Source organism: Crocodylus siamensis, chromosome 6, assembly GCF_052110815.1.
Source record: "Crocodylus siamensis isolate JL-2025a chromosome 6, ASM5211081v1, whole genome shotgun sequence".
Classification (NCBI taxonomy): Eukaryota; Metazoa; Chordata; order Crocodylia; family Crocodylidae; genus Crocodylus; species Crocodylus siamensis.
The window spans coordinates 50,359,069-50,382,910 of NC_143400.1; the positions used below are offsets into that span (position 1 = coordinate 50,359,069).

The following is a 23,842-nucleotide window of genomic DNA, read 5'->3' on the forward strand; positions in this document are numbered from 1 at the left end:
GGAACCCCACCTCCCTCTGCAGCCAGTCACTGTGAATCTTCCAGCTCCTGCTCACACTGCAAATGTCTTTGCCATAGGCTTTCTGCCACAGGCCACTTCTGCTGCTGCTTACCCAGAGAGGGATCCCTGGAAGTACCTGAAGCTGACGAGGCCAGTGTAGAGAAGCGGGAAGAACAGCATACATAAGATGACCCTCCAGAGCCCGTTGTCCACACACAGCTTTCCCCACCAGACTTTGGTCAGAAAGGCCTGCAAGTTGGGAGAGGAAGGGCATGAATTTACAGTCACACTGAGGCCAGAGCCCATCACAAAAAAGTGGGAATAGAAGGTACCTTCAGAGATCACATCTAGTCCAACCTCTGCCTGAGGCAGGATCAGCCCTATCCAAACCATCCCAGTTAAACCTGTCATCTAAACTCTACATAAGACTGTCATCAACCCTGACATAACACCAGGCATCACGCCCAGAAATGCCAGAGGTAAAGCAGGGGGACCATGGCAACCAAAGCTCTGCTTCTATAAAAGGTTTCCAATACATGCCCATGAGATCCCAGGCAGAGGCCAGGCCCGTGGCTACAAAGGAAGGCAAAACCCTGCCAGTCCATACCAATCTGACCACAAGGCAAAATTCCTTCCTGATCTCAAACATGGCATCAGTCTGACCCTGGGTGGGGGCACAAGTCCCTCTAGTCAGGACCCTCCAGGTTTAAGTCCCAGCAGAAGCACTGGCAAAGCCCAGTCAATGTCCCCAGCCTGGGCTGCAGCCAACACCCACCACCTCCAAGGAAGGCTTAGAAACGCCTTGACAGCTGATATCCCTCCATCCCACAGGGCAGCCTCCCCTCTCTGGAAGAGAAGTTCTGCCTTGATCTACTCCATTCCTCAGCAGAATTGTCTCCTGTAGCAACCACTCAGACAAGACCATGGAGGGCTCAGTGAGGGGGAAATGGTCCTGTCCTTAAAGTCAGAAGTTAGACCCACTCCACATGGCAAGTAGCTCACTGTTCAGGCTCTATAGGGCCTGCCAGGCTGAGGTGTGGAGCCTATACAGGAGAAAGGAAAGGGGCTGAGGGTCAAGTGGCCAAAGCACAGACCCAGCACAGAGGGGCCAGACGGTGCATGCCAGGGGCTTATTGGCTGGCATCAACCCGTGCATGCAGTGGGTGGGAGTGGGTCCCCCTCCGAGCAGCACAGAACCCATGGGAACAGGGCACCAAGCTTAGCCAGTGCCATGGCTCCCTGAGTGGGTAGAGATACTTGTGGCCAAGCTGCTGCCATGAGCCATTGGGCAGTGGGAGCTGGCATGGGGGCTGTTGCCTCAGCATGTATGGCCACACTGAGGACTCTGCTTTCTTCCTGGTGGAAAGTCCTTTGTGAAGGGGGAAAGCAGGCGGGGGAAGAGATGTGAGCTCACTCCTCCACCACTGCTGGAAATGCACCTGGATGCCCCCATGGGACACAAAATTCATGTTTTTGGCCTCCAGAGACAGCTGCAGGCAGGTCGTTTTTCCCCAGGCTTCAGAGACGCGGATGAGGAGCTTCTGGGCTCTCTCTTCGTCCTTGCGGTAGCACTCCGTGAACACTCCTGCACAGAAACACGTGTGGGCGGCAGGCCTGGGACAGGGCAAAGGTCTTCCCCATGGGCCAACCAGAGCACCCCAGAGGTGTGTTGCAGGCAGGCTGCTCGGCTCAGAAAAAACAGCATTCCTAGAGCAGTAGGGCCTGCAGTTTGGACCTTGCCCAGAACACCATGCTGTGAGCTTGCAGGGCCCTGCATTGCAAACACACCACATGGTGCACTGCAGTTGAGTGCTGTGTGCCGGACAGGCTGCAGATAAATGTCTGCCAGTGGGGAGGGGTCAGGAGGGAAGGCAGTGACTCCAGAAAGGAGCATGGGGTCAGGAGGAGCCTGCCAGTGCCTCCCATGTCCTCCTCTCAGTGTACCACTGCCCTTGTGCTCACCAATAGCTCTGAGTTCGAACCACTCTGCCAGGGCCAGCATCTCCTCTGTGCTGTCCGTGTCCTCCTCCTCCCTGGAGAGCTCCTTGAGGATCTTGCTGGAAGCCAATGCTGCTGCAATGCAGTCCTGGCTCTGGAACAAAGGGGACATGTGAGTGGGAGCGTGGTACCCTGGGGCTGCAGGTCCAAGGCCCCTGTGGGTCTTCGAAAGGGAAGGGAGTTGGAGCCTTCCAGGCTGAGCGCCATTCAGAAAGACCAGTCTCATAAACCAAGGCCTTTAAGCTAAGACAGAGATCCAAGGCATTCCTCCATCTCCTCTCTTCTTGCTCATCTTGGAGTGCTCCCACCCTGTCAATGGAACAAACTGCAATCTTGACTGGCCCATTACATGTCATTGCCACCCCCACAGCCTGGACTCCTGCTAGAAAGAGACATCTTCTTAAGGCATTTGAATCCTCATGGTTCATGGCTTTGGACAATTCTACTTACTGCGCTTACAGGAATCAGTATCACCCCCAGTACTACCCACACCTGGACAAGGGGATCTTGGTCCCCATCCAGTGGTGGCTCCATGTGAGCAGCTTATGAGGCTCCTCTAGCTCTCCAGTAAGTGTCAGAGGCAATGAATCCTTTCTTGGCTCCAGGCCAAAGGTAGACACAGATGTCTAGTAATCAGTGGGGGGACCAGTGTTCAGACCTGCTGCTGGTTACCATAACCTCTGGGATTGAAGGGGAAGTGGTTGGCACACCTGGGTCCAGATGATTTCTGCAAGCTCCCTGCGATTTTGGACAACAGCCCAGATGAGAAGGTCCCGCACAGGGTCCATGGTGTAGATGGCTGGACTAGCTGAGCGCTTGTACAGGGATCTGAGGCTCACTCCCTGAGCCTGGGGAGCAAGTGAGACAAATCAACTCATTACCAAGGCTTGGCAAAGAACCGACTCTGGTTTTAAGTACAGAAAAACACCGCCCACGTCCTAGCTCCAGCCACCAGAGCCTGTGTGTGTGTGTGTGTGTGTGTGTGTTGGTGGGAGCACTAAGGGCCACTCCTGACCCAGAGGGGTTAGGAGAGACCCAGCCAGTGAGCAGGGAACCAGATCTCCAGGCCTTGTCCTGGGGCACCTAGCTAACTGCTCCTCTCCACAGGGAGGGATGCTTCACTCAGCTCCAGGGCTCACACACGTGGGAGCTGGGAAGCCAGGCACCAGAGAGAACTAGGTGAGGGCACCTGCTGGCACATTTTCTCTGTAGCTGCTGGAGCTTCCCCAGACACTACCCTTCACTGGATCTTTGCACCTCTCCTAGAAACACAGAGGGCGGCCCTGAGTAAGATGAGGCCAGCATTGGGCATTGAGTAAGAAAGCCTGGAGCCTACAGGAAGGAGAGTCTTTACAGTGCAGGGCAAGGAGTCAGGGGGTGGCCTGGGTCTCTACCCAGCCTGATACCTTGCGTGGTCTGAATGCCAGCTGAATGTGGGTGTGAAACAGGACTGACCCAGAAGGACAGGGCTGCACACCCACTATACACAAGCAGCACAGCAATGGACACCTGGTCCAAGGTGTGGGTTCAGCCACCCCAGGCCATCTTCTGGGGAGGAATTTAAGACTGGATTCCCACTGGACCAGACAGGAATTTAAGACTGGATGCTTTAACTGGAGAGTCCTTCACTTGGACTGAAAGCAAGAGAACTGAAGGTATTCTTCTGTGCGGGAAAACTCACACTGGTGATACCAACTTGCCATACCTGCCCCGGGGCTAGCACCAAGCCATAGGTGTACACAGCTGCTCATGAAACACAGTGAGCCAGTTAGGGTAAGCCCTGCCAAGCACCTGTGCCATGTGCCAACATTAAGGAATCACTGGTGGAGGGACACCACTACACTTAGACCGGCACAAATATTCTCAAAGGCCTTCGTGCTGGGGCTGGGTAGTGAGTCTAACCTGCAGCTTCTCTTCCAGGAAAATGCCCAAGATGGCCAGCACCCAACCTGCTCATCAGGTGCCTGGTTAGAAAACTGGCCCAGATCTAGCCTGTCCGTGGAAGCTATCCAAGGAGCTATACCTGCTCCCACCCCCTGGCCCCTCGCTATACCACAGCCATGGAACCCAGGGCCATCCCGTACATTGAGCTTGATGTGCGGGACTGGGATGGAGAGTCGATGTCGCTCTGGCTGCTTGGGCTTCGGATACAGCATCTGTGTAGAGTCGCCCAATAGCTCCCGCAGCACCTGGGAGACGTGATGCAGCTGAACTCGTGGTGCCCTGGGGCAGGCCAGGTGCTCCTTCTCCTCTGCCAGCACCTTCTGCAGCTTGATGTGGAAGACGCTGGATGGCACCAGGTTCTCATAGAGGTAAAGCAGGGTGTCCCAGGTGACAAACTCCTTCAGGCGCACGCCCTGCTCCAGGAACAATTTCACAAACTCAGGCTTGTTGGAAATCAGGGCCGCAGCCATCACCGGGTGTAGATCTGCAGGCTAGAAAGAGCAGTGAGGGGCACACTGTTGTAGAGCAGACCCCTACCCTCCTTCTCAGGAGTGGGGACAAGGAGATGAAAATGGAGCCCAGGAGGTGGGAAGTTGGCAGCAGGAAGATACACTGAAGCAGCCCCTTGAAGGGGTTACTGGATCAGGGGAACAGCCTGACCACAGGCAGCTCCCCAACCAATCACCTGCTAGTCAGAAAGGCAAGTCAGGGGCAGCAGGGAAGGGGTACGAGTGTGCTATGGATGAAAAGGGAAAGGACTGTGATGCCAGCCTCCACACTTGTCTGAGCCTGTGAGCCCAGGTGAGAGGTGCCTTCACTCCCAGCTCCTGCCCTTGACCATGGATCTCCTACTGCCTGAGGCAGAGCAAGACCCACCAGACTAGGGCAGCAAATGGCACTTCTCTCTCATTTATTTAATGAAACAAAACACACAGAGGTCTTAGTTTCCCTTCAGCCTGGGACCTGCATTTTGAAACCTCGAAAAATGCTCCTGCAATGGAGTTCTGGTTTCCCTGCCAGCCTCACTCTCATCTTTTGCCAACCCACTGGGCCAAAACTAGCAGCCGCCAAATATCTCTTGAAACGACCTGGGCCAAAAGAGTGATCTCTGCACACTATTGCTAAATTTCAGGGTTGGAAGGGATAAAAAAATGACAGAGGAGACAACAGGCGATTTTCCCCATTTCTAGCTTCTGTAATATCAGACTGCCAAGCATAGGAGTAAGAAGGGGGCAGAATGTGTTTTTCTTTGCTTCCTTCTGCCTTAACATTTTGATATCATTGAGTGAATCAGCAGAAAAGCGTGTAGTGAGCTGATCGGCCAGAGATCCACATAACCAGTCAGTGCACAGCCAAGCAGCAGCCTTCACTGTCGAGTTCTTGGCCAGGGAGGTGGTGAATCATTTTTAAAAGAAGACAGGCACTTCTCAAAGCTGGAACATGTTCCCCACCCAATTAACATGTAAAAGCTCTGCACAGGTTGACTTTAGATGGGAGGGAAAGCTGGTCATTACAAAAGCACTGAATCAAGGGACATTTTCACATGCCATTGGGGCACACTGAGGAAGTTTGTCTTCCCACAAGCAGCAGTCAACCTTGGCCAATGTAACGGGTTCAAACCAGCTCCCTTCCTCTCTCTACCCCAGAGGACAGGCTGGGGGTGGTTCCAGGGATGTACTGTATCAGGGCTGCACCAGAACTGTTCTATGCTGCCCGTGGTGCTCGCAAGAAGCAGAGTGTAAGTTGGAGCAGGCACATGGGGTCCAGGCAAGACTTTGCAGGTCCCTGAAATAGGGGGCAGTGCAAAGGCAGCTTAAAGGGCCTTAAGCTCTCCTCCTCCCACTGCTGCCACCACAGGTGGATCCAAAGGGGGTGCAGTGGCATGGCTGCACCCCCTTTCAGACTGGACTGTGCTGCCAGAGTCTCTGGGGACTTTAAAAAAAGACCCCAAAGTGGAAGAAAATCCCCCCTTCTCCTCCATGCTCAGCAGCACATCCCCTCCTCTACCTGCCATGGCTGCTTTTCTGGCTGTCCTGGGGTGGGGGAATCTTGCAAGCTGCTCCCGTCCTTGGCAGCATGGAGGTTAGGTTCACCTAAGGCAGCCACAGCAGCAGTGGTTTCTCTTTGCCTGCTCCTGGGAGGACCAGGCAGTATATGGGAACCCACCCCCTTCCCACTACCACTGTTCCCAGCTAAGCCCAGCTTCTGTGCAGCCTGGCTGGTGTGGGTAGGTGCAGGTCTGAAGACACCCCCACCCCCAGAACAGTGCAGAAGACAGCAGAGACTGGAGGAAGAGAGAATGGAAGAGTATGGGATGGGACATGCCTCTGAGCATGAGGGATGTTTTGGGAACTTTAAATAAAATTCCCAGAGGCTCCCACAGTGCAATCTCCCCACACTGATGGGTTGGAGTGAGAAGGAGTCAGGGAGCAGTGCTGAGATGCACCTCCTTTGCAAAACCTGGATCCACCCCTACAATCACCAGCTAGAAGGCACATGTGGCACTGACCTGGCTCAAGGCCCCTCTCACCTTCCATTCATGGTCGTCTGTGAAGATCTCACTCCGGGCAATATCCACCCTGTTCCACGCCACAGCTAGCTTCAGCTGGTGGTCCCAGCTCTCGTGGTCAAAGTGGCTGTGGTTTCGGGATGCTGTATCCAAAAAGGCATACAGGGGAGTGATGGTATGCATAAGAAACTGGGCCTCATTGTTACCTCCCTGACCTGAAACAGTTGCATCTGGAGCCAGGACTGCCCTGAGGTAGCTCCAGGCGGCAGGATGCCCATGAAACACATAATGGAGCTCGCGGACTATGGGGAACTTATAACCTGGGAGAAAAAGGACACCCATGGAACCCCAGGAAATGTCCAGGCTTTTCCAATGCCCATATCTCCTGCAATTCTCCCCCGTGGCCTGTGGGGTACAGGACAGTACCCAATACTCAGCGTCTTCACCTGCCTTGCACCTCCCTAGGGTGTGAGATTTCTACAGGACAATTCATTGCTCATGCAGAACAGAAGCACACCAGGTGCTCAGCTCTGAGAAGCAGGCCTGTGACTTCACAGTGACCCAGAAGCTGCCGTGAAACTACCCCTGCCTCAGCGAGTTTCCAGTCTATGAAACAGCAGAGAAATGACTATGGGAGCTGGTATATGTGTGAGATTTCGGGAGGCCATCTGTAGCAGAGCCCCAACAAAGAGCTTCATCAACTGGAGCAAGGCTTGTCCTGGCCAGGGAAGCAGCCGCTGGAGCTCTGTGCTAAAACGAGCCAAGTGGGAAAGGACCAGGAGGTGAGGGGCTTCTGCAGAGCAGCCCCACAGCAGGGACAGCTATCTATTGGTCAGCACCAGTAGGATCACTGAACTCATAAAATCCCTGACCCAGCCTCTCCCTGGGACATACCTCACCCCTCCATGTTTACCTCCCAGAAACATCACCTGTGGACCAGTGAGCTACACACTCAGCAACATGACCAGTAAAGAAGGCCTGTTCAGTTGTTCAAGTACTGGGGGGCCCTTCTGCACAGCCCAGATGCCAGCTGGGCTCCCTGAACCCCAGGGATCCATCACACACAAGAGAGCCCCACGCTACGGCAGAGAGTCAGGTTCTCTGCTGCTAGGTGCCCTTGCAGAAGCCACCCCACCAGAGCAGAACCATGCCGCCACTCACCTTTGAGCAGTGCCTGGAGAATGGCCACGTCCACATCCTGCTGGCCGTCCTTGCCCTCTCTGAAAACAGTCAGGAGTTGCCTGCTCCGTACTATGTCTTGGATCTGTGGGAGAGGATGGAGAATCAGCTGATCAGTGGCAGAAGCCTTCTCTCCCATGCTGCTATCCAGCCCACGTCAGATAAATTGACCTATCTCTGAAGATCCCAGCTGCACCTCCTAACCCATTCAGGATGAATATCCTGCTTCTGCCTTGAGTGTCCACAGCTCCTCCATACACACTGGATGTTAAATCTGGTGTCCCCTCTGGATACCTGTAGCATCCCCCAGCCCATTCAAGGTTAATTTTGTGGTTTCCAGCCCAGCCACAAGAGAATAGGCTGATTCTCTGTCCACCATCATCCTTCCAACGTACAAACAGGCTGGCAGCTACAGCACAATCCCAGCCCTACTGCAGTTGACTTAACTACTTAAGTTACTTAACTACTTGACAACATGGATATTGAATGAGAGAAAATCAGTTGAAACAGTCTCCTTTAATCAGGGGACCTGGTGAGTGTCTATAAACTCACTAGGGGGGACCAGTATCTGAAAATCCCCTTGTCCTCAGCAGGGCTAGGGTTTGGCCCCATGCAGATTTTCCCACCTTATTAAAAATCCAGTGACCCAAGATGGAAAACAATGCTGGCAATTAACTCCAGGCAAAAAACCCATTGGACTGGGATAAAATGAAAGTACTGGGTTGACCAGATGAGAAGTGGACCAGAAATTCTCCTGGCTTTGCTGTGCATGGTGCACTTGCCTGCTTCACACACTCAGAGATCAGTTTGCATGGGTGTGTGTGTGTGTGTCTCTAGTCTGAGTGGCACATACATGGTACATAGCTAGAAGAAGTATGGCTGGAAAAGCTGTGACACTTGTGAAGTGTGCATCTGTTTCCTTGTTGATGAGTAGAGAAAAAAAGTCACAAACGCTGCAATGGGTGACTTACCGCCTTCTCCCTTTGTCTCTCAGTGGCATCAGCAAGTATAGCCGTGCAGGTGCAGCCTCTCACCTTTTTGGTCCACTCCACAAGCTTGCCCTCAGTGAAGAACTCATAGGTGTCCTGGAAAAGGATGCTCACTTTCTTCTGGATCAAGGAGATGGTGATCTCTGGGACAGGCAGGTGGGCCACCTGAGCAATGACATCAGCTACACGGCCAGACCCCTCCACTATCACGCACGGGGTGCCATGGCTGATTGCATTGTAGATAGTCTACAACACACAGATGGGAGAGGATACAGAGGCTTGTCCAAACCCCAGGGGAAGTTTTTCATTGGCTTCCATTTGCTTCAGGGCCTTTTGGATCAGGCCCCAAACATCCATAGCTTTGGTATGTTGTTAGTCATTGTGTTCTCAGCTGGCTCCTTTATGAATGTCCATACAAGAAATTATCTTGTTGCAACTGACTAATTCTCTGCACCCTGCTTCACTGTTCACCCACTTGCAGGAGACCAGTCTCCTGAGCCACCGTTCAGTTCCACTAACTCCATCTCTTGCCTAAGCCCCAGCGATCGGTTTGGTGAAGGCTGACTTCACACAATGAGACAATGGTGTTCACTGTCCCCCAACCCATGCAACTGCACTGTCTTTCCTCAAGCCACCTGAAGAGTGGGCAGATATACTTACATCAAGAGTCCCGGGTCCACCCTCCAGCACGACGCAAACAATTGGGATCCTGATGGCCACTCCTGCAGGAAAGAAGAGTCAATTCAGGTCTATGTGGATACTAAACCCTCCTGCTAAGGCTGGCCTGTGATGGCCTCTTCCAGCATGGAAGAGGCAACTGCGGCTATCTCCATCATAGGCCAGGCTCTAAAAAAGCTTTGGAAGAGATTTGCTATTAGCAAGGGAAGAGGTAGTTGTAGTCATTCCACCTGAAGGAGGAATGAATGCTGTCTCAGTCTGTGTCACTGAGGAACTCTTTCAGAAAACTAATTAAGAGGGGGCTTGCAACATCTTCTGATCCCCTGTGCTTCATCAATACTTCCTCATGCCCTAGGATCATTAGACTAGGGATCTCATGTATTTTCCTTTCTTGGCTCTGAGGCAGTCCCTGACCATGGCTGCCATTACCTCCTTTCACCTTGGTTTGCTCAGAAATGAACTTCTCCAGCCTGGTCCTCAAGGGGATCTCTACGCCGTATCTGCCATGGGTCCCATCATCCACTAAGATGAAGTGGGAGTGATTGCTATCCAGGCAGGACAGGCTCCCTTGGCTCTCCTCATCCAGCATGTACTCAGCTGGGAAGCCACCCTGAAAAAGAAGTGCAAAGGAAACACTCATGTACTGGCAGGTGCACTGTACCGAGTCCCTTGTCCTCCCTGAGCATCTCCTTCAGCAGGATTCACAGTAGATCCCTGGCTCAAACATAGCAGGAATGGGCTAGGGGAAGGAAATGAGGGGACAAAGGGGTGGCAGGCAGAAGTGATGAACAGGGCAGGAATCTGAGCAGAAACCTTTTCTGGGAAGTATAAGAGGAGAGAAAGCAGGTAGTCTTTGGGTTAGCATGATGGATGTTGGGTAAGGATGGATCAGGGCTATGGAGCTGGGACCAGAAAGAATAAGAGTGCAGGACTGTCCAGAATGCCAGTACATTGAGAGCAATCTTTGACACAGCAGCCATCCAATCCCTCCCACCCTTTTCTCATACCGACTTCTACCCATATCCTACAGATACACTTCTCTCAGCCTTCATGCAGCTCCAAGACATCCAGAGTAGCATCTTCCCAGCAGAAACACATAGGGGTGATGGGTAGTTTAATTTGGAGGCTGACAGAACACGCAACAGAGATCAGGAATCTCAAGGTGGAGTGCCTAGTGCTAGGCCCCAAAGTCCCCATTTAAGTGTCAAAATAAATGGCCTGCTTTTCAGAAGGGGTAAGCACCCAGCAATACTCAAATGAATCACTGGGACTTGTAGAAAGACACCCCAAGGGTAAGACAGGCCCCTTATATATAGGTACCTAAACATGGTCTTTGGAGATTAACTCAAAGAGACTCATGCCCATGAGACCTTATCCTTAATCAACTTCAGACTGTCTTATATTAGAATCCATTGGCCCTAGGAATTACTGAGAGGCCCATTGTTGTATAACTTTAGGCTCTCATTCAGGAGACCTGGACCTATAGTAGGCATTCCCATAAGTAAACCTGAGATACCCCTCTGTGATAAAAGCAAAGTACATCCCAAATTTTTGTAAACCTCTGAGGGGCTTATCTGTAGGGAGAGGAACTTAAAATGTTAGAGCTAAGATGACCTGATCTGCAAGGGGAGTGCATTCAGCTGCTGGACCATTATGGTTGCCAATCAGCAGGTGGCTGGAAAGATTTTCACACAAGCATTTTTAAAGGCAGAGCTGGACATGGGCATGGACAAAATGGGCAGCTGCCCAGGGCCCAGACACAAGGCCTGAAAATGGTAAATTTTTTTCTATTCTCCGATTATTATCGTCATTATATCTGGAGAAGGGGGCCCTGATACTAAAAGTTTGCCCGGGGCCATCAAGAGTCTAGGTACGGTGCTGTTTAAAGGTTGAGATTTTCAGCAGCACCTAAGAGCATCAGATGTCTAAGTCTCACTGAACTTTACTAAGCCACCAAGCCCCTTTGGAAACCACGGTCATACTGTAGAAAGGCAGGCCCACAGCAGGAAAGACAGTCCTTTCCACGGAGCGTGTGTCTAACTACATGCTACACCCAAAGCTGGCTTCAGTCAAATGCATATTCAGACATTTTAGGCAGAAAGATTCATCTTTCCTTCCCCTCTCAGGCCAGCGTCCTGTCCTGGCCAACACCCATCTCTCCAGCAGTCCTTCAACCTCACCAGTGGGCAGATGAGGCTCTCGCGGTTGTATACGGTCCCCCAGGTGGCTATTCCAATGGTGATGATCTCGCCTTCTTTGTAGCTGCTGTTCATGCTGAAGTCTCGTACAGCCTCCCCCACCAGCTTCATGACACCAGCGTGTGACCCACCCGTTATGATCCAGGCACCTGTAGGGACAGAGCAAAGGTTGGAAAGGACAATGCTCTACCCAGAGAGACCTCAGTCTGTCAGCCTGGGATTTAGAGCTTTCCCTAATCCAAGCACTGGAGCCTCTCTCCATGGTCCACAGGGGATCCCTCTTGGTAGCAGGATCAGATCCCAGGGGAGTGCTGTAATGGTTAGGCTACAGAGCCAGGCTCCCTCCCACTTGCTGTCCTTCCAGCCCCATGACTTTTGTATTTGTGACTTCCCAGTGGCCCTGCTTCCCTGGAAAGGGAGGAAAGTGCCTGATGGCAAAGGCATTCATTGGGACATATGAGATCTGGGTTCAGACCCCCTCAGACTGAGGAAGGCCAAGAACCCAGGTCTCCTATTTCCTGAGGAATTGCTCTTATCACTAGGCTACTGGTCAAAAGGCGAGTGTCACCAGCACCAACATGTTCCTGATCTGAGAAGTGAGGTTGGATGTTCCAAATTGCAAGTTAACGGAGACACCTAATGGACAACATTGGTCCGGCTCCTGCACTCCTGAGAGGCAGGAGTTCAAATACCGCCCTAAGCTCACCCATCTCTGGGGCCTCCTGGGCTTTCTGATCACCTCAGAGGTGCCTCATTCTCTGCACACAACACTTCAGCACCCAAACCTGAACTGCTCTTAGGTTCCTTCAAATCTCTCCTTTGACTGGGTAAGAGTCTTAGGTGCCTTGACTGGCCACACTGAATCACTGTCCAAAGCAAACAGCATGATATGCAAGTGTTGTAACATCCAGGGGGAGGCACCTAAACAACCACTCTGAATCTGGCTTAAATATTTTGTAGATTCATAGAGGACTAAGAGGTGACTGGAGTAGAAGCATCTACATGGGGAGAAGATTGTTGTTGGTAGTGAGCCTCAAAATCTAGCAGGCAAATGCAGAACAAGACCTGCTAGAAACTAACATTGCAGGATTGACTCAAAAGAAATCTCATGAGGATCAACAAGAACAAGTGCAAGGTCTTGCACTTAGGACTGATCAATCCCACCCATCAGTACAGGCTGGGGGACGACTGGCTGGGCAACAGCTCTGCTGAAAAGGACCTGGGGATTACAGTGGACAATAAACTGGATACGAGTCAACAGTGCATCCTTGTTGCCAAAGCTAATGACATTCGCAGCTGCATTTGCAGAAGCGCTGCCAGCAGAGTAAGGGAAGTGATTATTCCTCTCTATTCTGCACTGGTGAGGCCACATATGGAGTCCTGTGTCCAGTTTTGGTCCCTACCACTATAGAAAGGATGTGGGCAAGTTGGAGAGAGTCCTGTGGAGGGCAACCAAAATGGTTCGGGGGCTGGGGCAGGTGGGTATATTTAGTCTGCAGAAGAGAAGACTGAGAGAGGATTTGATAGCAGCCTTCAACTCCTTGCAGAGTAGTTCAAAAGAGGACGGAGCCGGACTGTTCTCAGTGATGGCAGATGACAGAACAAGGAGCAATGGGCTCAAGTTGCAGCAAGGGAAGTTTAAGCTGGATATTAGGAAAAACCCTCTCACTAGAAGGGTGGTGAAGCACTGGAGCAGGTTACCTAGAGAGGTGGTGGAAAGTCCCTCCTTGGAGGTTGTTAAGGTTTGGCTCAACAAAGCTTTGGCTGGGATGGTCTAATTGGAGCTGGTCCTGCTTTAAGCTGGGGTTGGACTAAATGTGACCTCCTGAAGTTCCTCCCAACCCTCATTTTCTATGATACCTTCAAGTAGAAACGAGGTATAAATCGTTAATAGCAAGGGGAATAAACCACTGGAAAAGACTGCTAAGAGAGGTGGTATATTGTTAAGGTCATCATGTCATCTTTGTAACAGATGCCCTCTAGTGCAGAGAGATAAGGACTTGAAGGAGGAATCCCTGGGACCCAGGAAGGGGGTGGCGGGGGCAAGTAAAGGCTCTCCCTGGTGCTTTCCCAAGGGGATAAAACAAGACTCCCTTCTGTCAGTCTCAGGTGCCCTCGGACCCTCCCAGCTGCAGAGAGGATCAGGGCCTTTCCCCAGGGGCTCTGCACCAGAAGACTGTTTTACCTGTTGTCTGGGCCACTTTGACAAGGCCCCTCCGGAAGATGTTCTTCAGTCTCTGCTTCATGTTGAAGTTTTTAGCTCCGCCTGTCACAGAGATTAACAGGTTGGGAGGGTCCAGGCCCCAGTGCTGGATCATCAGGTGGTAGATGATGCGCGGCGGGGTGTCGGAGGAGACACGCACATACTGTGGGTGGGGGAAGAAACATGTAGGGAGAGGAGAGAGGGGAAAAAAAAAAAAGACCAAAAACCTGTGTGTACTACCAGATCCATCCTGGAGCAAAGCCATCCTGGAGCTTGGCCAAGCCAGCACAGGAATAAAATTTACCTTTCACCCAAGGAACCAGGGCAGAAGAGCCCCCTCCTTTCCCACCCAAACCTTTACCTAGAAGACCCAGGTGGTACCAAGGGCAACTTCTCCCTCCATCCTATCCACCTACTTAGAGACAGCTCAAACTACCCCCCAAAAAGTCATGTAGTACCCGGCCCCCAGCTCCTGTAGAAGAGGCTGGGATGACATGTAGTGTGTGCGGCTGGTGATTCAGTGCCGAATGCACAGGTGCTTTCTTCCCGACTCAGAACAATTAAGATTCTTCCCTCTAATGGCTCCCCTGGAAGGGGCGCACAGCAGATTTCCCTTCCAATGTTCACCTGCTCACTCGTATTCTCCCTCTCTAACTCCCACCACATGATCGCACTCCATTTTGGGGGTTGCTCTTGGTTTCTCCCACCAACGTAGGACTCAACCCCTAGAAACATGGGGCAGGGGAACTGGAGAATGTCACACACCAAACTGTGATTTCCAGGCTGTGAGGCCCAGCTGGAGGCTTCATAGGAGGCCTCAGGTCTGAGACCTTACTCTGGGCTTCTTCCCCTGCCCCTGTGAGGTCAGGACTAGGTGAAATGAGTGCTCCCATCCAGGCCCTCCCTTTCTCTGGTCCCTTTGAGGCAGCTCAGTGCTTTCACTGGAGGCATATTTCATCAGGCAAGACAGCAGGGTTTAAATAAGGGATCCCAATCCCTTAGACATCAGAGGGGACACCCACCTTCCCCACCTTCTGTCCCAGGCCTGTGAAGCTGATATCACCAAATGCATCTGTTGGCATTTCCTGGACATGATTCCGGGGGTCCCATTCTTTTCCCAGTAAAACGGATGCCTTTATTGCATCTTCCAGGTGCTGTTCCCTAGGGTAGCCACATTCACACACCACCTTCCTGTAAAAGAAGCACCACCTGCCTGAGAACAAACAGGCATGGAAGGGGAGTGCCTTCCAGGCAAAGCCGGGATGCAACCTTGGGTAATGTGGGACGGGAAGCAGGGGCATTTCCTTTACACATGCAAACACCAATGCCTGGGAACGTTGTACTTGCAACCCAGAAGTCACCCGGGTGAGAAGACTGTCCAGACTGGAGTGAAATGATAGAAAGGAATTTCCGTCCTGTGGGAAACTGACATGTTTTAAATCCCAAATCCAACTAAAGAACCAACACGGCAACAATGTCTCCGGAATGGAAAGTTTCAAATATTGATTTGGAAAATTCAAAATGTTTCCTTTCCAGCCAGACCAATATGAAATCAGCACAAAGGAATTACAGTTGTAAGTACTTTGTGCCACCTTGCTCCCTAATGGCAAGGCTGGCCAGACAGTCTCTCCCAGATGTGCCCCAGGTCAGAGCATCCGTGGTCAGGTAATCTGGACGTGAACCCCAGCCCATAGAAAAGAATGCAGGCAGGAGGCACCTAAACATACCACCCCCATGAGGCAATGTGCAACCATAGGAAAGGGCACCCAATCCACAGCAATGTGACATGTCGATTTTAGTTTCAGAAAAATCAAAATTTTCCCAGAGGAAACTTCTGTCTCATAGGGACAGAGGGATGATCAGCTAATATCTGTTTTCCACCAGCTCTGGTACTGAGTGTCCTGGAGAAAAGCTAAGAGCATGTCATCTGCCCCGTGAGCAGGCTGCAATGCAGTCACATGCTAGATCAATGTTGCCTTGACTTGCCTGCCATGGGAGTGGCAACCAGAAAGCAGATATGAGGGGTGGAAAATGGCAAAGCATTTAACTGACCCAGAATCCGACACTTGGGAGCTTTCAATGAAGTATATGCACTCCTTCTTTCGGATGTTTTCAGGGATCCACATGCCAAGGTTCCCCTGTGGGATAGAGAGGAGGAAGAGGAAGGGGCCAAAGACTAGAGAATATATGTTCCTACGTTTGACTGACACTACTCAGGGTACTTCACTGACTCAGGGCAAGAAAGCACAGGAGCTCCTAGTTCACAGATACAGAAACATAGGTCGTGACAGCAGTGGACCCAAGAGGAACCCAACACCCCTTTGGTAGGTTTCCAAGACTGGACACTGCATGCCAGACAGATTAGATGGTGCCCAAAGCTAAGGCTAGGTAGACCCAAAGGATCAGGAGGCATCACAGGGCATAGAGTCCAGCAGAAACGCCATCACAAGGCTGGGAATAGAGAGAGATTGAGGGTCTCCCAACCTGTTTTCCAGATAACTTACTCCTGGGCTAGTGACACTCTGCTCTGTCTCCATTAACCTCGCTCCTAAATATAGTGAGTCGCTCTGCTAGCATCATCATCCTGTCTCCAGTGCAGGGTGGACTTACCTTTTCATTGGTGCCCATGGGACTGGGAGATTTCCTCCTGCCCTTCGAGAGGCCGCTATTGCTGTGCCTGAAGTTGGCAACCATGTCCAAGTCGCTCATTTTCTTAGATTGCACAGTGGAGCTGCCTCCTTGGTCTGGGTGGGGTTTATGTAGTTTGGGGGGAGTGTTCTGCCTCTCCCAGCCACGAGGTGAGCATCTCAATACCCTCAGGGCTGTTTCTCATGTTTTTAGGCTGAGAAGTCTAAAAATCTTCATCCTGAACACAAGCCAATAGGATAGGATGAATGCAAATCAGAAATACCAGGAAACTCCAACTGGTGCTCTCTAACACAAAACTACCATGTAGTGTCAATGCCCTTGAGTCTTCACTCTCACATCTCAGCATGCTTTGAGATTTTGGTTAGCTAAGAGCTGGGTCTACCTCACCTTTTACACAGAACTAAATTCATCTGCTGCTTCCTTACAGACTCCTGGGATGAGGAGCACCAGCATGTTTAAAAAGCATGTGTGCAGACAGTAGCCTATGGGCTTTTTAAAGATCCAGGTATGTGGGGAGCCCATGATGGAGCAACTCCCTGATCCCAAACTCCCCCCACACCATCAAGTTGAAAGGGCATGCATGCAGTCCAGCATCCTGGAGTCACTCCCCAGTGCCAGGTTCCCCGAGCCCCATCAGTTGCATGACAGGATTTGAGGAATTTTATCCCTGATACCAAAAACTGTGCAACCTGACATGCCAGATCTTGAACATCAGACATGGCAGAACATGCGGACGTGGAATAAATTAATGTTTGCCTAGGTGTACACCCACATACGTGCTCATTTCTCTACCACAGATGGATGGCTTGAGGTTTTGCTAGTCTGTTCATCACCCTTCACATGTGACCTCCAGAAACCATCACAGACCATCTGCCACTTCTGCCACTCATTAGCCATAAATGCTACCATCCTCCTCATTAGCCTCGGGACATCAATCACAGATTCCACGTCCCCTACTCACATTAGGAGATCTCAGCACTTTGCACACACAGACCAGAAGTAGCACCTTTCCCCCAAACCATTATCCTATCCAATATGAAAATTCCAAGTCCGCCTCTCTATTTGCTGAAAAAAATGTCCTTAACACAGAGTTAAGGCTGCCCTGATGCCCTTCCAGAAGACTGACTCCAGTGATACTCAGACTCCTGCAAACCAGGAGGTCCAGGCAGAACTCAGGTTCAATAGCCAATGCAGGTCTTTTGGGCCACCCAGGTCATGTAGCCACAGTCAGCCTGAAAATCTGCCAGTGTCTCTTTGGGACATGAGAATTCAGCACTGACTGATCTGCAAGAACCTTATCTTTTAACACAGATTTCAATCTTTCTTCCTTAATGGAACGGCAGGCAACTTGCACTAGCTCAGACATGGTAAGTAGCTGAGAGTGCTGGGGGTGGGGGGAACAACAAACAGGGCTCTGATGTGAGCTTTGTTGTTTGGGCACAAAGAAGACAGACTCGGTTAATTCCATAAAGTGCTGTTATAGGTTGGGGGCCTGTATCTCAAGAACTGTTGGATGAAATGACCCCAACTTTCAATCACAAACCCTAACTCTCATCCTCATGAAGCAGGATAAAGTTGGTGACAATCCAAATAAGCATGGAGATTTTAGAGCATTCTGTTAAGGGCTGGGCCTTTTCTACCTGACCCACAGGAGACCTGGCATTTGAATGAAAATGGTCAGAGTTTTCCTGACTATTTCCAAATCTTCTGCCAATGATTCTGAAATCAGCAGGTGGGGAGGGAGAAGGGAGGTGTAGCAGGACAGAGCAAATCATCTGCAGCACAGGAGGCTTGGTCAGATAGGTTTGATGTGGACCTCACCTCACTATGGTAGTTCAAATCAACAAGAACATCCCATGTAAATGCACAGCACCTGGGTCACTAGCTCTGAGAGGTGTCACCTACTCCATTTATCCATTGGGTGCATGCTCCCAGCCCTCCTATTCTCCATGCAGAGGGGTGAGGCTTCCCCAGATGGGGTTGGGGAAGGGAAACAGAAAAAGGAACTCAGACAGGACCTCCCAAATCCTGTGACACAGAGGAGCCCACGGGAGGGCTCCAAGACCACCAAGAATCAAACATATACACCATTGGGAGCAGATGTGCTTTTGACAGGCCCTCTACCCCTAATCCTTTCCCTTCCTCTATAGCCCAGCCCATTGTTTCCTAGTCCTCCACTGTCACCCAACCCTATTTATCCTTCTCCTCAAACTCCCCACCTCTGCTACTCTGTCCCTCTACCCTCCTTCCTCTCCCAGCAAACACTGGCCCGTGTCCTTTATTTTTGTTTTTTAAAACAGTGCTGCTTCTGAATTATCATCTGCCCTTGAGTTACATTCTCCTCCCACTTCAAGACATCCCACACTAGATGATAGCAATACACATACAACTTTCTACAGAGGCTGAAGTTCAAGCTAACAAATAGCGGGAGAATACTGCAGACTGAAAGAGCACTGCAGACTGCCCCAGACCAGCTAGGTCATGGGAAAACTGCCTGGCTAGAAGCCTTTTTGGCCAGTCTCTTTTCATGTGTGCCTAGGCTAATCCAGAGAGCCCAACTCTTTTTAAATCTTGTTTCAGCAGGGCTGTAGGAGCCCTGCACTAATGAGGATAAATGTTGCCCTGAGATCCATTGGGGAATGGCTGCAACTGTGGTTTCAGACCAGCAGTACTCCAGAAAAGCTGGTAGGATGTGCAGATGTTAAGAAACATGCATTTTTCCACAGGGCTGTATCCCCCCCGCCCCCCCCCCCAAAAAAACAAACAAAAAACAAACAAAAAAAACCCCCCAAACCCACAAAAAAACATTGCTTAACAGATCCTAAATTTGAATTACTGGCTCTATGCCCCCTTCCCTCCATGTGCCACATCAAAAGTTTCAAGAGAAAGTATGCTGATGTTACAGCACTTAATAGGGTCATTGTTATATTTAGAGTGCTGTAAGAACTTCTCCATCTTCCCTGAAGCAGAGTGTGACAGGGGACTGGGGTGCGCCTGTCCCTCTAGGAGGGCAAGCAGCCTGAGAGGGGCTTCATGGTGGCAAAGAGGGCTGATTAAGGATCCACCTGACCAGATGGGCTTAAGCCATATAAGCCCAGCACCTGAGCCTTGAAAGTAGGACTACCTGGCAACACAGCAGCAAAGATCCTGAACAGACAGTGAAACTGGGTAAGATGCTTTGCATTTTGGTGGTTTATCTTTGAGCCCCAGTGAGGGTGACTTGTGGCAGACTTAAAGAACTGGTAGCCCAGGAAGACCCTGAGGGCCCAGGAGCTCAGGGAGGAGCTTCTTGGGGAGATCCCGAGGGTCCAGGAGCTCAGGACAGCATCAAGGTCCAGGAGGGACTGTAGCTGGGGACTGCCAGAGCCAGTGAGCCTGGTGACCTCGACTGGCCTAAGAGTGGGGTCAGGGCCCAGGAAGGGCCATAGGTTCAGGGGGTCACTGGTGGAACCTTAAGTCAAGGAGGCTGAAGCCTAGAAGCCAGGTCCATGGGCCTGTGCTAAGAGGGCCCAGTGAGAGCAAGAGGGGAGGATGCCAGCAAGGCTGAGACCCCTGCAATGCAGTGATGGTGATAGTACAGTAACATCTGCAATGCTTGGGGTATGGTATAGGGGTGGAACAGAGCCATGCAATTAGCATTTAAGGCTACAGGTGCCCTGCAGAGGCATGGGCAGGCTGAGAGGGCCTACTGAGCCTGAGCATGCATTTGAGACTAGTGGGATGCAGAGGACCCCATTAGAGGTTTAGCAGGACTGGGGCTCACCCTAAGGCCCAGGGGAAGCCTCCCTTATTCAATCTTTAACAAGATCAAGACGTGGCCGGAAAGCAATTGAGGGAGGGCAATATTAGAGTGAGAGCCAAGCAGGAGCTTCATGGCTACCAGGGTCACACAGGGCTAGTGTTCAACTATAATACAATTTGGAAGACATGTCATCTTCCCTGTTTATCCTTCTAACATAAGCCAGAGACATCAAAAAACCCTGAGCTTTTGTGGTTACTACATTTTTCATGTTGTTTAGAACTGTTGAACATGTCCATGCTCCTCCCCCAGGATGGCAGCAAGTCAGCACTGGGTGAAGTGGTTCTTCTCTTCTGCTTGTATTTGACCATCTAAGACCACAATGCTCAGTCTTCCTAAGCCGTGGGCCAGATGAGTGGCACAGGGCCAGTCTGCAGGCCAGATCCAGCATAGGGTCAGTGTGCAGGGTCAGCCCATGTGCACAGCAAGCCTGCCCAGCCCTTCATGCCAGATCCAGCTGTGTGTGCTAGCCTGAGTCCACACGCTTTTCGCAACAGGATGCAAGTGGCTGGGTCTGGGACCACTGGGGAATCAAAGCACCAACTAGAGCTAGGCTGGGTAAATAGGATCTGAAGTCAAAGCCAGGAGTTCAACCCAAGATAAAAATCCAAGGCAGGAACCCAGGACATCAAATAGAGAGTAAAGTCAAGGAGCAAGCCAGAGGAAGTAACAGGACAATCTTAAATCAAGTTCCCCAAATGCTTTTTGTTCTAGGCCAGGGCTTTATATATGGGGGAAGTGGAAGGTCAGCTGACCCCAAACAGCCAGTCCTGTGACAGGGACTAGGCAGAGGATTAGACCCTACTGAAGGTTACCACAGTAGCTTTGACAGAACTAGAGGGCCAGCCATGGGCTGACAGGCCAAGATAAGCAGCTGTGCTGTCAGGTCAAGAATCCAGGTTCAAGGCTACAGCCTGACGGTGCCTAGATCATGCACTGGTTTGACTCTCCTGTGCTGGATTTGGCCAGAGTGACCCTGCATGGTGGATCTCACTACAGAGTGACCCTGTGTGCCAGCGTGATCTTGCATGCTGGGCTATGCTGTTTGGCCTAGGGGGCTTCCCCACAGGTCCAGAAGTTTGGCAGCAAGGGAGTGGCAATTGATACTATCCCTGCTACCACATTTCCAGACCAGTGGGAGACCCTTGGGTCAGATGTCAGAGGTTGGGCACCACTGGTCTAAAAAGAAACTTTCATGAAGACACATGGAAAAACCCAGACTGGGCCCTAAGGACTAACTCCGTTTTCATTTTATGCAGTGACAAGGCAGCTACACAAATACAGAGTTGCAGGTTTAGCCACGTACCTGCCATTTTGGATTCTGTTCTGCCACAGAGCAAAGCAGAATCTGCCTGTGTATGAACCTGCTGGGAGCAAAAGGGAGGAGACCTGCTCATATTTTAGCTCCAGTGTCTCGGGTTAGGAGTACATGCTCGGGGGCAGGAGAGCTACTTCTAGGTCTCTCTCACCTGAGGGGAGGACGGGACAGGACAGGACTGTGTGCTCCTCAACAAAATGCTAAAACAGCCAAGCTATAGATCAGGGATTAGCCAGCATGTCAATCCTGCAGCCCTAGTGACTGGCCCAAGCAGCAAGGGGGAGTTCCCACTGATATAGAGAGAATCACAGGGGTTGGAGTCACAAGTCAAGGGGCCAACCCTCCCACCATATCCCCCAGACCTTGGGGGTTTCTGACAGTTGTAGTCCAAATTAAGTCAACCCAGCTCTGCAGACTGCCCCCCTGGTTCCTCCTGCTCTTGCACACATTACACCAGCCCTCCTCTTGAATCCGAGCCGTTGCATCTCACATTACCCATCAATGGATAGAAAGAGAGAAGATCTTTGGGAGCAACCAGGCTAGAACCAAGGGCCCCCTCCCAACTTGGGCAATACCTTACTGAACCCCTCCTCTCCCTCCCAGGTTGTGGTCATTCTCATTGCTGCACATATCTCCCTCTCATGACTGGTCAGGGACAGTTTCAAAAGAAGGTCTGGAGAGACCTAACCTGGTAGTTAGAGCACTGTACTGGGAAGCAAGAGGTGCAGATTAGACACCCTCTAGGTTAGGGGGACCTACACATAAGTTCTCCTGCTCCCTGACCAAATGTCCTAACCACTAGGCTAAAAAATGGGAGGGATGCTCTCTTCCCTCTGTTTTTTGTCCAGCTATAATTCTGGGACTTACTTGGACACTATACCAGCCGGGTCATGCTCGCATGCCCAGAACTGATGCACAGTTTGTGATTAAGTGCCAAAAACAGTAGTTATACAGCAACATAACTGCCTCTTAGGTGTATAAAGCAAAATAGGATTTAGCTGTAAGAGAGGCAAAAGACAAGGGGAAGAATGGTTGATCCTCAGCAAAATAATAGCTGTCTGACATTTCTATTACTAAAATTGTTTAACACTTCTCATTAGAAGCTCTATTATAACTTCTTAGGACTTTTTCCAGTTGTAATTGTTCAGGTCACAATTTCCCTTGCTGAAATGTTTGATTATTTCTGCTACAGTTGAGAGCAGAAACCAGATCTCTTATGCAATGAACCCAAGATTCAGCTACTTAGTGACACTGCCCCTTGGGAAAAAGAGCATTGTTATACCCATGCACTTGATTATGCTGTGCAGGAAATGACATCAGTTTTGCCCATGTAACTTAGAAGCCTAAATCCTCGTTCTAAAAGTACCTCGGGAGCATAGGAGCCTAAAACCATGAGGCTCCTGCATACCTAAATTACTTTTGAAAATGGGATTTGGACTCTTGAATCACAGGCCCTTCTGAAAGTGTTACCCGTGGTGTCCCCCACTGGGCAGCCTTTCGCTGAGGCACTCAGAATCAGTGTACATGGCTTACAATTTTTGGTCTTTTATCTCTCCATTTGTAAGATGGGGAATAATATTCCGATATGTAGCAGGGGAGCTGGGAAGATAGGTCTGTTCATCTGTGGGAGTGTGGTACTCCAATTCAAGGGTGAAGAGCACCACAAGGAGGCCCAAAAACCAATTAATTCATCATTCAGCAGTGGTTTGAGTTAGTATGCAGTAAATAAGGTCTGTGGCTATGCAGCGAATGGCGAGGAGCGAGAGAAATACTGAATGGTGGCTTCATTTCCTGCCTTGTGCACTGAGTGAGGCAGAGGCCTTGTGGAAAGAGCAGTATGTGGGCCAGAAAAGGCCCACTGGCTGCCATCAGAAGTGTCCGATGAGCACAATCAAGTTAATTAATCCTGTTGTGATGGGCTGGCTGGCAGTGACCTGGCCCAGGGGTTTTAAAGGGGTAAAAGATGATTGGAGGACTTGGGATCCCCTTTCCGCACCAATCAGGCACCAGAGACTCCCCCCTCCCCCCCGCCGTGTCCCCTGATTGGCCCCTTGGGTCACCTGGAGGGAGATAAAAGGGGCAGCGTGGGCTGACTCAGGAGAAACCAGTGAGGGACCACAAGGAAGGAGCTTCACAGAACTGGGCCAGTGGGGCAGGAGCAGTTGCCCCAGAAGCACCTGAAGGAGTGGGACCTGCAGGCACTAGTTGGACCCTCAGCAGCGTGGGAGAGGCTCCCTGCTGGGCTCCAGGATCCCCTGGGAGAGGCTGCAGCCAGCAGGAGAGGCTCCCCAGCTCCAGCAGGGTCTGAGCAGTGACCTGAGAGGCTCCCAGCTCTGCTTCCAGCTCCTCCAATCAGAGGCCAGGCAGCTCGATGTGAG

The 23,842-nt window shown here is 51.1% G+C and overlaps 1 protein-coding gene across 1 annotated transcript in view; it reads right to left on the reverse strand.

The window, feature by feature from the left end:
- TRPM2 (transient receptor potential cation channel subfamily M member 2) overlaps positions 1-23,842 on the reverse strand; it is a 53,661-nt gene that overhangs the window by 26,927 nt on the left and 2,892 nt on the right. Inside the window, exons 2-16 of the mRNA XM_090053289.1 lie at positions 16,309-16,564; positions 15,751-15,836; positions 14,721-14,889; positions 13,681-13,861; positions 11,478-11,644; positions 9,727-9,907; positions 9,280-9,341; positions 8,665-8,865; positions 7,613-7,715; positions 6,473-6,594; positions 4,083-4,433; positions 2,709-2,846; positions 1,963-2,092; positions 1,440-1,585; positions 137-249 (exon numbers count right to left, since the gene is read on the reverse strand). Coding sequence (XP_089909415.1) covers positions 137-249; positions 1,440-1,585; positions 1,963-2,092; positions 2,709-2,846; positions 4,083-4,433; positions 6,473-6,594; positions 7,613-7,715; positions 8,665-8,865; positions 9,280-9,341; positions 9,727-9,907; positions 11,478-11,644; positions 13,681-13,861; positions 14,721-14,889; positions 15,751-15,836; positions 16,309-16,407 — 2,249 coding nt within the window. The 5' untranslated portion in view covers positions 16,408-16,564. The remainder of the gene's footprint in view (positions 1-136; positions 250-1,439; positions 1,586-1,962; positions 2,093-2,708; positions 2,847-4,082; positions 4,434-6,472; positions 6,595-7,612; positions 7,716-8,664; positions 8,866-9,279; positions 9,342-9,726; positions 9,908-11,477; positions 11,645-13,680; positions 13,862-14,720; positions 14,890-15,750; positions 15,837-16,308; positions 16,565-23,842) is intronic.